General features: G+C 45.2%; 1 protein-coding gene across 1 annotated transcript in view; it reads left to right on the top strand.

Annotated features, from left to right (window-relative positions):
* LOC310795004 (voltage-dependent L-type calcium channel subunit alpha-1D-like) overlaps positions 1-15,451 on the top strand; it is a gene marked incomplete at its 3' end in the record, with an annotated part of 112,461 nt that overhangs the window by 44,308 nt on the left and 52,702 nt on the right. Inside the window, 5 exon segments of the mRNA XM_083657026.1 lie at positions 11,295-11,300; positions 11,303-11,375; positions 11,920-11,946; positions 12,550-12,710; positions 13,506-13,731. Of these exon segments, the coding sequence (XP_083513152.1) occupies positions 11,295-11,300; positions 11,303-11,375; positions 11,920-11,946; positions 12,550-12,710; positions 13,506-13,731 (493 nt within the window).

The raw sequence follows: 15,451 nt of genomic DNA, 5'->3' as shown, positions 1-15,451 counted from the left end.
GCCCTCCCCCTCTTTTCCCAGGAATGGGGGCTCCAAGCAGTTTCAGGGGAGGCCCAGTGAATGGCAGTGATTTTTTTTTACATAGTTGTTAAAATGAGATCTCATAGAATAGCCTAAATATGTGTGATTTGGTTAAAGAGAAAGTTCAAAGGGTCGTTTGAGGGAATTTGACAGTCCCCCCCCCCACTTTCTTAGAGTCAGAAACAATTAAATGCCTTCAGACAGACCTTTTTATGCATTTGGTGTAGTCTGAAGTATGGTTAACAGCAATATCAGGCTATCTTGGCTCAATTGTTGTGTGGGAGCAAATAACATGATTCCATAGGCATTCAGGAATTTAACGGGGGAGGGGGGGTTTCGAAGCATTGTCTGGGGGGAGGCCCACAGGCTCATACTTTAAAAGCCCCTGGTTTACAGTTTTCAGATGTGTGAGATCAGTGGTTTTCAAAGTCTGAGACTGTGGGATCCCCCCAGACAAAGCTGGGGGGAAAGAAATCGCCCCTCTCGCTCAATCCCTAGATGCCTTTGGGACCATGATTATATATTTGATCTCATATACGTTAACAATTGAGCCCAGATAACCCGATATCGCTGTTTGACATACTTCAGAATACACAGAATACATAAAAGGTCTGCCCTATCCTAAGGCATGTATTAGTTTCTGACTCTGGGGTAGAAGGAAAAACCGTTAAATTCCACACAACTACTGAATCTCTGAACTATCTCTTTAACCAAATCGCATACATTTAGGCTATTATGTGATCTCCTTTTGATAACTGAGGTCATATTTTTTCACTTTCATTCACTGAGCCTTCCCTGAAACTGCATGAAGCCGCCTGGGGAGGCCCGCTTTCCACTTTGAAAACCCCTGTGTGAGATCATGTGCAAAATAAATCAGCATTGTTTTTCAGTGAAGTTCTCATTTAAGGAAAAACACACAATACTGAAAATATGATAAATGTTCAGCATTAATTATTAAAATAATTTCTACTCAAACAGATCACCTCTTTGGCCTTTGTGGAACTGTCATCAACGCGCTGCCTCTTCGGGGTTGTCAGAGTGCTGTCACTCTCTGATGAATGGGTGGATGATTGTGATGAGAGAGACAGGGTGTCTGTACATGACGAGGACCCTGCTGGAGACTCTGAGAAGGAAGCCAGTATGCATAGTCCATTAAAATAAACAAGTACAAGATTTGCATAGATTTAGCTGTTAACTGTTAGGGCCCTATCGTTGTACGGCACTATCGTTTGCGCCCCTTATTGCTATCTTCCCAGCGTCTTAAGCTATCGCCTGCCTCCACCGTCCTGTTTTGCGCTGGGATGACACAGGTGTAGGCGTGGCCCAGACGTGTCTGTGGGCCCCTAGCCTATCATGTCTCGCGCAAGTGTCATTTAGCGCTGTGGGGAAGATACCGTCGGTATGTGCCGAGCGCAAAGAGAGGTTTGGGCGTTGCCCGTCCCAAAATAGGCGTTCCAGTGCAATGTGTTAGAAAAAGGGGCCGTGGGTGCTCTCAATTTTAACTAGGGATGCACCAATCGATCGGCACATGACCGGAAATGGCCGATTTTCACGTGATCGGCCTCGACCGGTGACCGGCCCCGGTCAGTCCACATAGCCGATTCTGTGCGCCGGTCGGCTTTCCGCTTTTTTTGTTTGGTCAATTACCTGCAGCTGCACGATGCATGCATTCACGTGACGTGCGCGCACCGCAAGCAGCCAAAAGGAAACACGCCAGCATGTCGTCCTCATTGTGGAAATCGTAGTTTGTCACACATGCAAGTTGAAAATAAGCCGCGGAGGAGCAGGGTACATTGCCGAGTCCCGCTCGGCTGGAGTCTACTCCAGTCTGAGCGGCTCGCTTCACCTCACTGGCCCCTCTCTCTCCCTGGCCACAGCGCAACTTGGCGAAGTGAAGGTAGGCTACTATCGAGCCCTGTGTCCTGGTTACATTCCCTGACCAGCTGCAGTCCATATCACCGCTGCTTGCTGCAGATCAGCTGCTGCTGCTATCTGTCAGTCAATCACGTTGTAACGTGGATACAGTTGTTTCGTATTGCGAATAGAATGACAAAGATAATAAAACGCATCGCACCAGTGTGCAAGCTTTACTGTGCGTGATGATTTTTTTTGCGGATGGCGGATTAAAAGAAACGGACTCTGTGTGTAAACTCAACTCAAAAACTCATTTCCTCATCTACTCAAGAACAGCCAAATCCACAACTGTAGAGTGGGCATGGCTGGGCTCCAGACCTATAGGCTATAAACTCCTTGTCCAGGGATAACATTTTGACGTTTATTTATTTTTATTCTATTCGTTTATTTGGCAGGGACATATATAAAAAAAACATTAAACCCCATAGGGGAAGAGATGCTTTGTAACAGATTTAGCCATAGGCTACTTTCCATCTGGAGCCCCTCTTCTGTTGCACCTTTTTTCTTTTGGAAAAGTAAATGCATGATAGCTGTGGGATATACTGGTTGTTTTATATTCATTGTATTTACACAAAAAATAAAAGCTCTGTCCAGTAACCTGGAACACTTATTTTGAGATGTTTTTTGACTGAGATCGTCCTACCTCATGCAAATGATAAATGTGACATGAATCTTAATTTTCTATTAAAGCAAAGTAAAAAAAAATTTTTTTTTTTAAATAACACGTCAATTATTGTTCTTAGAAAGAAAATCGGAATCGGCCAAAATCGGTATCGGCAAGTCAGACTATTCAAAAATCGGAAATGGCCAGTGAAAATGCCAATCGGTGCATCTCTAATTTTAACACCAGCAAATAGCTAGTCTTATGCCAGGATCAGACTACACGATATTTTTTGGCGTTCACGATGTCACCATGTCAGACGAGGCCATCATACTGCCATAAATTCGTGACATGTCTTGGTCGGGAGACTGGCCACACTACAAGTGTATTCTCGCTTGACACCGACAGAGCGTCGTATGCCACCGTCATCACGTCGTCAGCTGTCGTCAGCGAGTTCACAGGTCGTCGGGGAGGCGGACCTGTGAACGAAATCTCCCAGCATGCTTTGAGGCCACTACATTGACAAGAAATAGCAACCAAATCAGCCTAAATAGGCTAAAGTGGTAGATAGAAATAATGTTTATGTTAGCACAACATGCAATTGTAGAAGATTTCAATATTGGGCAAAATCAAACATTGAAATCCAAACACAACCCTATGTGAAACATGTATGTAATCCAGGTGCTATATATATCCCTTGCAGAATTAACGTTATTTGGATGAGTGACAGGCTCTACTGTGATGCACTGTGATGTCCGCTCCAGCCTCCAACTTACTTCATGACATGTGCACGCCCACTATTTTCTTGCCAGCTGCTGCGAGACGAGAAGGAAGAGAAACGAACATGCAGCCGACTCTGCTGAGCTCAAAGCTCATGTTATTTGTAGTGAGCAATGCCCATTGCCCAGGCGTTTAAACGCAAATTAAAACACCCTGGCCTTTTTATCTCTTTTATTCTTTTGAGCGGAGCGGAGCGGTGAGTGCGAGCGGGTGAAATCTGTATCGAGCGGGGAGCGGTCTCCCCAGGACCTGATACCTGTCTTCCGGGGTGTCACACTAGGCGAAACCATGTCCAAAAGACTGACATGCCAGTCTTTTCGTCAGGGCGTCGTGAGGCGTCCTAGACGTCCCGACTGGTCCCGACGCTGGTCTTTGATTATGTCACACTACAAGAGGTGAAGACGGCCGATCGTCGTCCCCGACGGTCATATTCGGGCCCGACGCTGAAAATCTGTCGCGCACGACCAAATCGGTCTAATATCGGGCTGAATTCGTGTAGTCTGAACCAGGCATTAGTGCAGACAGCATTCAAAGTCAAAGTCCCACTGATTGTCGCACACTCAGGCAAATTTGTTCTCCGCATTTGGATAGGCCCATTACGCACGGCTCGCGCGCGGACACACTTTCCTCCAATGCCACGTTGATTTTCAACTAACCTACAGTGCAGAAAAAAAAAACACACATTGACTTAACAATGAGAATTTGTTTGTCATGGTTTTGTGGGAAAAATGATTTGCGTTTTGAATTGGATTACCAGGGGAACGAGGGTCTGGCGGGGCGGGAGTCTGTGTGTAGCGCGGGGAGGGGTGCTTTGTGTTCAGCTAGTGTGCCGGTGCACAGGGTGGGTAGAGGCACTGAGGCAGCGCTGTGCGCTGTCCCGCGGATCGAAATCGGTTTCTGGCAGCAAATCACTTTTTGACACAACACCAGCCAGTAGGCTATACAGTAACCTCTCTTCCTGCAATTGCACCATGCAACAATAGCTTAACCCGAGTGGACAATTATGGTATAGGCTATTGAAATAAAATCACACACATCTCACAAATGCCATTCCCAACGTCCCCAGCTTGAACGCTTTCCGGCACAAAGAGCCTTGTGGTCGTTGCCTGAAACAGGCCTAACCCACTCATGTTAGAGCCTGCTGCCACTTCGGGTTAAAACGGCACTTGCCCATTGACCCGACCTGCGACTCACGAGGTGACCCACCATTAGTCCCACCATCTTTGCCTGCATAAAACCACATCCCACAATGTGCTGATGTAACACAGCAATGTTACCTGTAAAATCCTTGTCGCATCATAAAAACATTTTATACATTTGACAGTTCTTGATGACGTTAAGTTATTCCTTTATTCAAAGGGGGGAAAAAGAGACCGTTGTAAACCAAATTTGATACCTTGTAAACTAAATTCAATACTTTTAAGGCCTTATTTTGAGAATTTCAAATTGAATACTTTTTTTAAATACTTTTAAAACCCCGCGGCCCGCGGGGACCCTGTACTTACCAATCACTGAATTGGGATCAACAATAGTCCAAAGCATGTTTGTGTTTTGCTCCAGGACGTCACTGAACACCTCCTCATCAACCTCCAATCCTGTGTCATCCGTCAGATACACCCTAGTGGCCTCGGGGATGCTGAACTTCTCTTTGGCTGAGAATACACAAGATCATAAAAATAAATGTGCCATGTGTCATTCCATACCTATTTGTGTTTTATTATTCATGTAATGTTTACATAATTCAGGGTCCCCACACGTCCTTCCAACTTCAAATTCAAGAACTTTTCAAGGACTTTTAAGGCCCAATTCCCCAAATTCAAGGACCCATCACAACATAGAGACAAGGATCATGGTTAATTACTGCTACAACGACAGAGGCTTGAATGTGTGAACACAATTCTCAACTGTGCTGTGTTAGTTCGAATTCCAAATGACAGAAACCCACCCAGTGCAATGCTTGTTATTAGAACAATCTTTTGTTTTCACTTGCCGAAAGCGGAAGGCAGCTGCCTCCCTCCTAATTCTCTATGCAGGAAAAACCTAAAATTCAAGCAATTTCAATGGCCCATGTCAAAAACGTTTTTAACCGCTTGATTTTTATTTTTCAAATTTACAAACTTTCAAGGATTTCAAGGACCCTTGAACCATGATCATTATTACTAACCTTCAATTAACATTCAGTGTTTATAAGGTGTAGGCTAAGGGCAAGTGAGTTCAGGTTAAACCTTGAAATTCAAATCTAAAATCTAAACTGGATGATCTTGAGTTGGTCAATAAAAACATTACCTTCTTTGATAAGTGATGCATATGAGCCGCCATTAACTTTGAGGTAAGACTTCCTCCCTTTGTATTTGACTCGGAACAGCATTGCTGCTGTCGTTGTTGCCTATGAAATCAGATAAAAACACAAATGTATCAAATGCACAAGAACTGTAAGTTTAACATGTCCAGTGTGACTGGATGTTATAATTTCAGATGGGGAAAGGGTGCATCTGTGAGGAATAGTACATGTTATTGGTACTTCTCAAATGGTGAAAATATATTTTGGGGGTCATGTACGGGCATTTCAGACAAGCAGCATAGTATGATATTCACTGGGAACTATCCAGGCCCAGCCTGATTGACTGAATTGTTAACTTGTTACACTCAATTTCCTCCAGAAGCAGCCAAATACACTATGGGATTTTGGTTCTGCAGACTGCAGCAAGCACCTATTGCCAACACGTGTTAGCAAGCTAGCTAGTTAAAGCTCCGTATACCAACACCTCCATAATGTAACGTTACCATTACGTTTTACTTTGTTGGGTGGCTCAAATTAACGTTAGCTTAAGTGCTAACTAGTATCGTTATTATAGAGTAGGCCTATGCAGGCTGTTGGCTAACCAAGCGAGGTTGGATAAGGCTACTTCCTGGTCGGTGTCACGTTAGCTGAATCTGCCATTGGCTAAATGTATTATGGAAAAGGGCTATTTAATGCTACGAATAGTGCATTCAAAAGTCGAATTCATGCTGATATTCCCCCTTGCATTATTCTCCTCATTTAACGTTAAAGTAGCGTTCGTCACCGATGCCACGTTTAACCAGGATAGCCCCTTGCTAGCTAGCTGAACAAGCCCTAACGTGGCTCTAGCTAGTTAAAGCTCCGTATACCAACACCTCCATAATGTAACGTTACCATTACGTTTTACTTTGTTGGGTGGCTCAAATTAACGTTAGCTTTTAAGTGAGCAAGTGCTAACTAGTATCGTTATTATAGAGTAGGCCTATGCAGGCTGTTGGCTAACCAAGCGAGGTTGGATAAGGCTACTTCCTGGTCGGTGTCACGTTAGCTGAATCTGCCATTGGCTAAATGTATTATGGAAAAGAAAGGGCTATTTAATGCTACGAATAGTGCATTCAAAAGTCGAATTCATGCTGATATTCCCCCTTGCATTATTCTCCTCATTTAACGTTAAAGTAGCGTTCGTCACCGATGCCACGTTTAACCAGGATAGCCCCTTGTTAGCTAGCTGAACAAGCCCTAACATGGCAAGGTAGCCCCAGGCTAGGTAAAGTCCCCCCGCTAAAACTAGTGCTAACTATCATGGTTTTCTAAAACATGACACTAACCAACCGAAATGATTATTCCATCTTACTTGTTTTATTTCTCCGGAGCAGCAGTAGTCCGGGACCGTGCATCTCAGGCAGCTTGGCGGAAAGAAAGAAAGAATTGCGTTCAGTCCGCCGAAATAAAGTTTATGGGCGTGTGCCTAATGTTACGTTACGCTGCAGACGTAATCACGTAGCATGGTATAATGCGGACTGTGTAGACTCAACCATCAAATTAACACTATTAGGTTTCAACTAACACCAATTGAACTCCACACCAACACTATACCACGAATAAACACCACACAGTGCTACTGTATGAGTAGAGCAAGTGTACATTACACCAAATCAACTCTAGAGTGTAACCAAAACTTACACTACAAAGAAAAACTCTGGAAATGTTACACTCTGCCATTTGCTGTGTATGGATGCTAACGCCGGTTTTCAGGAGGAAGAGGAGGTAGCAAATGTTTATGCACATGCATGTGATGGGCCTCAGGCTAATTTTGACAGTGAAAGAGAGCAGGAACAGCCCACAACGGACCGCGGAGAGAGAGTTGTGAAGGAGCTGAAAGCAGCGGAGGCGGGCCGAGGTGCGGACTGTAATTCGACACAATCACACAAGCGAGCGGAGGCGGGCCGAGGTGCGGACTGTAATTCGACACACACACACACACACACACACCGAGAGAGAAGAGGGGAGAGAGAGAGAGAGAGAGAGAGAGAGAGAGAGAGAGAGAGAGAGAGAACGTAGAGAGAGAGAGAGAGAGAGAGAGAGAGAGAGAGAGAGAGAGAGAGAGAGAGAGAGAGAGAGGGGGACTGACGGAGCGCCCCTCCACTCGCTCTTTCCCCTCCCTCCCTCCCTCCCTCCCGGAGCGAGTGAGAGAAACGAGAAAGAGAGAGATAGAGAGCGTGTCACCGCGCAGACAGCAGGTACACACACACACACACACACACACACACACACACCGAGTAGAGAGAGAGAGAGAGAGAGAGAGAGAGAGAGAGAGAGAGAGGGGGACTGACGGAGCGCCCTCCACTCGCTCTTTCCCCTCCCTCCCTCCCTCCCTCCCGGAGCGAGTGAGAGAAACGAGAAAGAGAGAGATAGAGAGCGTGTCACCGCGCAGACAGCAGGTACACACACACACACACACACACACACACACACACACACACACACACACCGAGAGAGAGAGAGAGATAGAAAGAGACTGTGTCACGCAGACAGGCAGCAACAGCAGAGTGGAGCTGACTTGTTATCTGCATGCAGTAACCTGGCGACACCCGACCCAAAACTCACTGACAACGACTTACTACAGGCAGCTACTGACTAAATGACTACCGTAAATTCCGGACTATAAGCGCGGCTTTTTCCCCATTTTTGGCCCCTGCGGCTTATATAACGGTGCGGCTTATCTATGGATTTTTTCAGAAAAAGAAAAAAAAATACAAATAAAATCTCTCTTTTTTAGCACTCTTTCTAACTATAAATCCACTTCTGTTTTAATTTCCTCTCTTGCCCTCTTTTCACCACACCGCGGACACTGTGTGCACTGTAAAAATAAACAACGGTGGTGTTGTGTTTATGTTGTTTTGTTGAAATGTTACGGTAATACGGTAAATGGGAGCTTCTCAAACAGCCATCTCTTTCCCGACAATCCCCTCTGTGCGTGACCACTTACATATGATATGGTAATTACGGTAAGCAAACGGCCACTCGGCCATCAACTCCCTCCCCCGACTACCAGGAGAAAATCACAAACTTCGGCGAATTCACACAAAGGAAGATCAAGGAATATTCACAACAAGACGAGCAGTAGAAGCAACACTCTCACTTACCATGGGGAAGGTACGCAGAAATTCACACGACGCAGCTTTCAAGTTGAAAGCAGTCAATCTCGCATTAAAAGAGGGAAACAGAGCAGCCGCGCGTAACCTGGGCATCGATGAGTCAATGGTGAGGCGTTGGACGGTGCAGCAGGAGGAACTGTCTCAGTGCAAGAAGACCAAAAAGTCCTTCAGAGGTCATAAAAGCATCCACAATCACCAACGGGTTCCAAAACGCTGGACTGCTGCGGGATGAAGAGGATGACGCCGCCACAGCTGGCGCTGAGGGCCTTCAGAGGCTGTTCGATGCCGACAGTGACGAAGAGGAGTTCGTTGGTTTTGAGTGACAATGAAGGAGAGAGGAGAGTGGTTGACGAAGCCACCCTGAACCTGTTCGTATTTCCGACACTGAAGATGAGGACTTTGGTGTTTCAGTACGCAGGAAGAAGAGGAAGACGAGGATTAGTGACTTGACTTCTCTGGTTACAGGTTTGCTGCACATATAGCCTATTGTTGTGTGATTTTGTCTGGGGATTAGTGACCTGACTTTTGTTTTGTTTTGTTGAAATGTTAATAAATGGGAGCTTCCCCAAACAGCCATCTCTTTCCCGACATTCCTCTCTGTGCACGAACCCTTTCATATGGTAATTAAACATCAAAACACCCTCGGCTTATAGACCAGGTGCGGCTTATATAAGAAAAAAATAGTCAATTTTGGTCCCGCGGCTTATATACCGGTGCGCCTTATAGTCCGGAATTTACGGTAACTATATACTAAAAACTAACTAGTGATTAACCTACCAACTAACCGACCGACTAACTGGCTGACTGATTGACTTTGACTAGCGTACGTACCTGACCTGCTATCTGTCCTGAAATGCGACTGATTTGACCATGGATTTGACGACAGTGGGAGGGGAGAGGAGACACGCACGCGGGAGCCACTCCCCACGGTGACGTAGCAGACTTTGTCTAACAGAATAAAAGTCTGTTATTTCCTTCTGAAAAAGGAAGGTGTTTTTCTCCATATTTTTTTTCAAACTTTTTTTTTTTTTTTTTTAATGATGCATTAACTTTTCAAATGGACATAGGGACAAGGTTAAGTATACATTTAGCAAAGGAATTACCCTGCTCCATGCTCTTTAAATATAAATGCAGTTAGACGTTGCAGATAGAGGGAATGTAAAAATGACAATATCTATAAGGCATAAAAACTCAAGAGTCAACAGCGATCTCTCTCTCTGTCTGTCTCTCTCTCCCTTTCTCAATTCAATTCACTGGGCTTCCTTAAAGGTCCAATCCATAAGTTTGAGGGGGAAATAAATGTTCACAAAGTGTTTTTTATTACCAATGAGTGAATGCTCCGTTACGTAACTTAGAAAGTTCGTTCAACAGCCATTCCAAAGCTATCCTGTGTGATTCTGTTCCTCTCGGGTCAACATTTCCCGGCAAATCTGGCGGATGTGACATTTTGCGCATTCACGAGCCTGCCTCTGGTACTGGATCTGGGCGGAAATACACCAATGAGGGAAGAAGGCTAACAGGCTCACGGCTAACATTACATTCACTAGCCAACAACCAACAACACAGAGTCCAGTAAAAAGTCCACACAGAAAAAGAAAGAAGTATTTATCTAGTGAAGCCCGTCTGGCCAGACAGGATCAATGTGAACAGCGTCCGGGGGAAACTAGAGTCGGGGCTGTGTTTTCAGTTCATGGAGGGACCTTGTTGCTTGTAGCTGCTGTAATGTGGTTTTGGCCAGGTATAAATAACGTTAGCTGCTTGCTAACGCGGAGCTAATGATTTACCACCATTGGTCACAAGCTCCGCTAATAACAGTCGCAAATACTGTATGCCTAATGTTACTACCGTTATGCTTGCTTATGTCGTGCTTATGGTCAGGGAACATTGTTTGATTGACTGCAGTCAGCTGCTGTGAGGCTGCCTATTATAACGTTAGCTTGATGCTAAAGGTGGCTAACTAATATAGATAATCAATTATCACCCAGCTCCACTAATAACAATACCGTCCTGTGTGGATAATGAATGTAACAGTCATCATACATATTCTTAACTCAGTACCGTTATGCTTATGGAAGATTGTTTGAATGTTCAGTATTGGTCGCGTCCAGCTCACATCAACCCAGGACTGTACCGTATAATTTAGGGGGAGCAGGCTATTTCCTGGCTAATGCTAACGTGAGTATCCACTTCCCCGCAGCCAACGCAAGTCAAAACACGACCAAACATGCCACAATAACGTCCGCTAATTCATCCAGAATCCTTCCGGCCGTCTCGAGGCTGATCTGACCGATAAATTGTCCAGGTTGGCCGTTTTCAAGTGACTTTTATGAGCTAACGTTATAAAGCAACCAACACCTCTGCTGTTGCCAGGTGCACACGCTGCTTGCAGTTACTTTAACAGCCACTGGTGTCAGTAATAGTTAGAACTTACGGATTGGACCTTTAACATGAAAGAACATTTGTATGTTTTCATGATTAAGTGAAGTTCTCTCTCTCCCCCGCCCCCCTCGCTCTCTCTGTGTCTGTGTCTCTCTCTCAGCGAGTCTGGCTGCAGTGAAACGGCGTCAACGAACACGGAGAACATCGATGAGGAACACGCTAACTGCTGCCAGGCCTGCTGGTAACACAGACTCACACACAAACACACACACACACACACACACACACACACACACACACACACACACACACACACACACACACAAACACACAAACACACACACACACACACACACACACACACACACACACACACACGGGCACGGTCACACACAAACACACAAACACACACACACACACACACAAACACACACACACACACACACACAAACACACACACACACACACACACACACACGGGCACGGTCACACACAAACACAAAAACTCATTCAGAGAAACACTTTTTGAAAAGTTTCATAGGACTGAAAAATCTGAGATGGGAGTTACAAGGTTTTTGCAGGGCAGTAGTGATATTTGTATGCCCCTGATAAACTGACTTGATACACTGTGTGTGTGTGCACCCCCGCGCGCGCGCGCACGCGTGTGTGTGTGTGTGGAGTGGGGCGGGGGTTTGAACTTCAAAATAAAGGTATCTTTGAAATGTGCTGTGATGGATTCACTGTTCAGTCATGTGATGTCATCAGTGATGTCATTTCTGTCTCAGCGCTCGCATGATGAAGAACAGCTGCTGGTGAGTTACATCACACCTGCTTTCTCTTCACTAGCTGCTGTACTGTGTTATCCATTACATTTTTCTATCTTGCTCTCTATCTCTTTTTGAAGACATTTTACTCTGCAAATAATTAAATAATAATAATAATCAAATAATGCATGTTTTACGTCAAATATTGAATTTCTGTTGTGCATGAAATATGGCAAGGCAGCTAGTGCACTTCAAATCAAGTGAAATAGAAAGATAAAAGAATACAACAGATACTGTCATCTAGCTCTTAACTAACTGAAATAAAAAGCTGCTGGAGCAGATCATGAAAACATAAGGTGATGTTCGCAAGCAGGTGCTAGCTGCTAACTGAGCTGTTAGCTCTTCTATCAGGTAACACAATGTTGAGAATCAAGTACAAGTTTGATCCACTCTTTTTGCCGTTCGCTGTTCATTTAATTTTCTCAATTTCACTACCGGCAACCCTGCTTCCACTTCACTGTGATTGGCTGACTGAAAAAAAAAAACTTCACCCAGTGCTTTCTGAGAAGTTCAACATGTATCTATCTATCTCTCTCTCTCTCTCTCTCTCTCTCTCTCTCTCTCTCTCTCTGTCTCTCTCTCTCTCTCCAGTCGGATATTCCGGCGGTGGAACAGGGCATGCAGGAGGAACTGTCGCACGGCTGTCAAATCGGTGACGTTCTATTGGCTGGTTCTGCTGCTCGTCTTCCTCAACACCTCGCTCAGCGCCTCCGAGCATTATAACCAACCTGACTGGCTGACAGAGGTCCAGGGTAAACATACACATGCACGCACGCACGCACCCAGGCACACACACACACACACACACACACACACACACACACACACACACCATATTGTAAAAGTAAATATAACAGAGTATCATCAGCATAGCAGTGATATTGAACAGCATGGTTATGATGGTGGCAGCATGTAGAAACAGAAACATATTGGGCCCCATACTGAACCTTGAGGAACACCCGATTTAACAGTGGAGGGAGCTGTAAACAGAGCTATTCAGTTGTAGAATAGCTCTGTTTAAAACTGTTCCCTATTACAGAAATAGTATGTGTGTTAGCCATTTTCTACTAGTGTTGGACTTCTCAATGGTTAATTTGATAATACCCACAATGCATGCCAGTTTCTAGTGAACAGACAATATAGCCTACAATTTCTCCCTTATACCACAATGCAATGCGGTCGTGTCTTACGGAGGAAGTCGTAAAGAAGGCTAAAGGCCCCTTCACATAATCCGCGGTAAATCTGTTTTGTGCCCACTGTGCCATTGTTTTCCTATGGGGAGTTGGGCAGTGTCGCCCAACTAGCAGTGCTACCCTCTAATTTGCCACCGAGTGCTGCCCTCAAAGTTCTAATTATTTCAACTTTGAGCTAGTTACTGCTCAGCTTTCAGGAGCGCAACCCTCCTAGCGACAGCTACTGCTGCTCGTTGCTGTACCTCAGATCAGCAGCTTTAGCCACTGATACAGGAGGTAACATGAAAGCTTGTGCTAGTTAGCTCACGACCTAGCAACTACCTTTCAACTAGCTCTCACTCTCTCTCTCTCTAGACATAGCCAACAAGGTGTTGCTGTCTCTCTTCACGGTGGAGATGCTCTTAAAGATGTACAGTCTGGGTCTGGCTCATTACTTTGTGGCGTTCTTTAACCGCTTCGACTGCTTCGTGGTGTGTGGCGGCATCGTGGAGACCATCCTGGTGGAGCTGGGAATCATGCCCCCGCTGGGCATCTCCGTGCTGCGCTGTGTCCGCCTGCTGCGCATCTTCAAGGTCACACGGTGAGCATGTCCAAGGTCACACGGTGAGGAAACGCCTGCAGCCAAATGCTGGGAAGAAACCAGTAGAAGAATGTTACCGCTTTCAAAACAACTTGGAAGATGGAAGTTTAAACTCAGATTTCTGCATTCCGACATCATTGCGTTCATGATCTAAGTTAACTCGGGGGGATGTGGAGCAAATTATGTGTTAATACACTTTCATAATAATTTCATTCTCACCATTAAAGGAAGGCTTTGCCAAATGTCAACCAACTTTGTATCATTATAATCTCAGAAAATATAGACCCTTTTACAACCGACGTCACAGGGGTAGTTGGTACTCCGCGGAACTCAAGCCAAAACGAGGGAGATCCCCGGAATACAGGAAAAAGACGTCTTGTGCCGTATGCGTGTAGATGCTGGACTTTCCCACTAGGAATATGAGGATGCGGCACTGCAACTTTGACGATGCATTGGCTCCTAGACCCATCCTGACAGTGAGTACGGCTCAGGAAACCTCACCCCATTGAAAGAGTTCGCTTATTTGTGTAAGGTAACCTGTCTGTTGCTGGCGAAGCTTTAAAATACGTGGAGGAGGTGTCAGGATCTTCCATATTTAGTTGTAAAGTTGTAACTTTCTGCAACGAATTCGGCTCCGCCCACGAAATACGTCATGCTGTTTACAAACTGTAAAAGGGTCTATAAAGCAGATGGACAGTGCTTACCTTCAGTTCTGTATTGGGTAATCCACGTTTGACTGCCTGCAGAAACTCCGCCCCCGCCAGCTGGTATGAGTCTAGGAGTCATTAAGGCTCGTTAAGGCTCTCGATGGGATTCTCCGTGGATGTGCACATACAGAGAAAATATAAAGAAACAATATCAGCCGCCCAACATATGTTTACTTCCACGTCCAGAATGTCCAGAATGATACGTACACAAGCAGGCCCGATTTACGTGGTACCTCCCACGTGGGATGTATAGCGAGTCTTAGCGACCAGCCAATAACATCACTCATCACAGCGCAACAGCCCAGCCAATAGCATCGCTATGATGTTCCTTCAAGGGGAGTCAACACAGATGAAAACCAAGAAATAGAGCTCCTTCCCAGATCGGTTTTTGAGCTGTTTGGACGTGATATTTCGATGGTTTGGAGGTGTGTTTATTTGTGTTTTTGTAACATAACCACTGTGAAACTATCAGAAAATTACATTTAATCCCTGTGTTTGAATGGTTTACCAGCGTGCACCTAAACAATGTCTCATCCCATCACTAAAATACACACAGCATCTCTCAACATAAACACACTGCCACACTATTATATGAGCCAGAAGTGATCATTTTGAGGGGGAACTTTTGTATAATTATGTTTTTTTTGTCTTGAACACATCATGTGTTGTACTGATCAGGGTTGTTGCATAAGCTTGTCTAGTTTGTCTATAGCTGCAGCACACAATATTATTTCATCATAATTTTGGTTGTAGGTCTGACAAAAAACAACCAATTAGGGTTAGCCAGTAGGGCTGGGACGGATCACGGATAATCCGTGACCCGTACGGATCAGCCCCCACGGTTCGGCACACGGTTCGGAACGTTTGGTCCGCGGACTCCCCCCCCCCCCCCCCCCCCCCCTTTCGTTTCATTTAACGTTTAACGTTAGTGTATGAGAACGCCTGCAGCGCAGCCAGACACAGACAGGCATCATCATGGCAAGCACAAGTGAGCTTCCTCATCCCTTCGCTGT

The sequence above is a fragment of the Poromitra crassiceps genome, assembly GCF_964638095.1.
Source record: "Poromitra crassiceps genome assembly, chromosome: 20".
NCBI classification, from domain to species: Eukaryota; Metazoa; Chordata; class Actinopteri; order Beryciformes; family Melamphaidae; genus Poromitra; species Poromitra crassiceps.
This window is presented reverse-complemented; position numbering and strand designations above follow the sequence as displayed.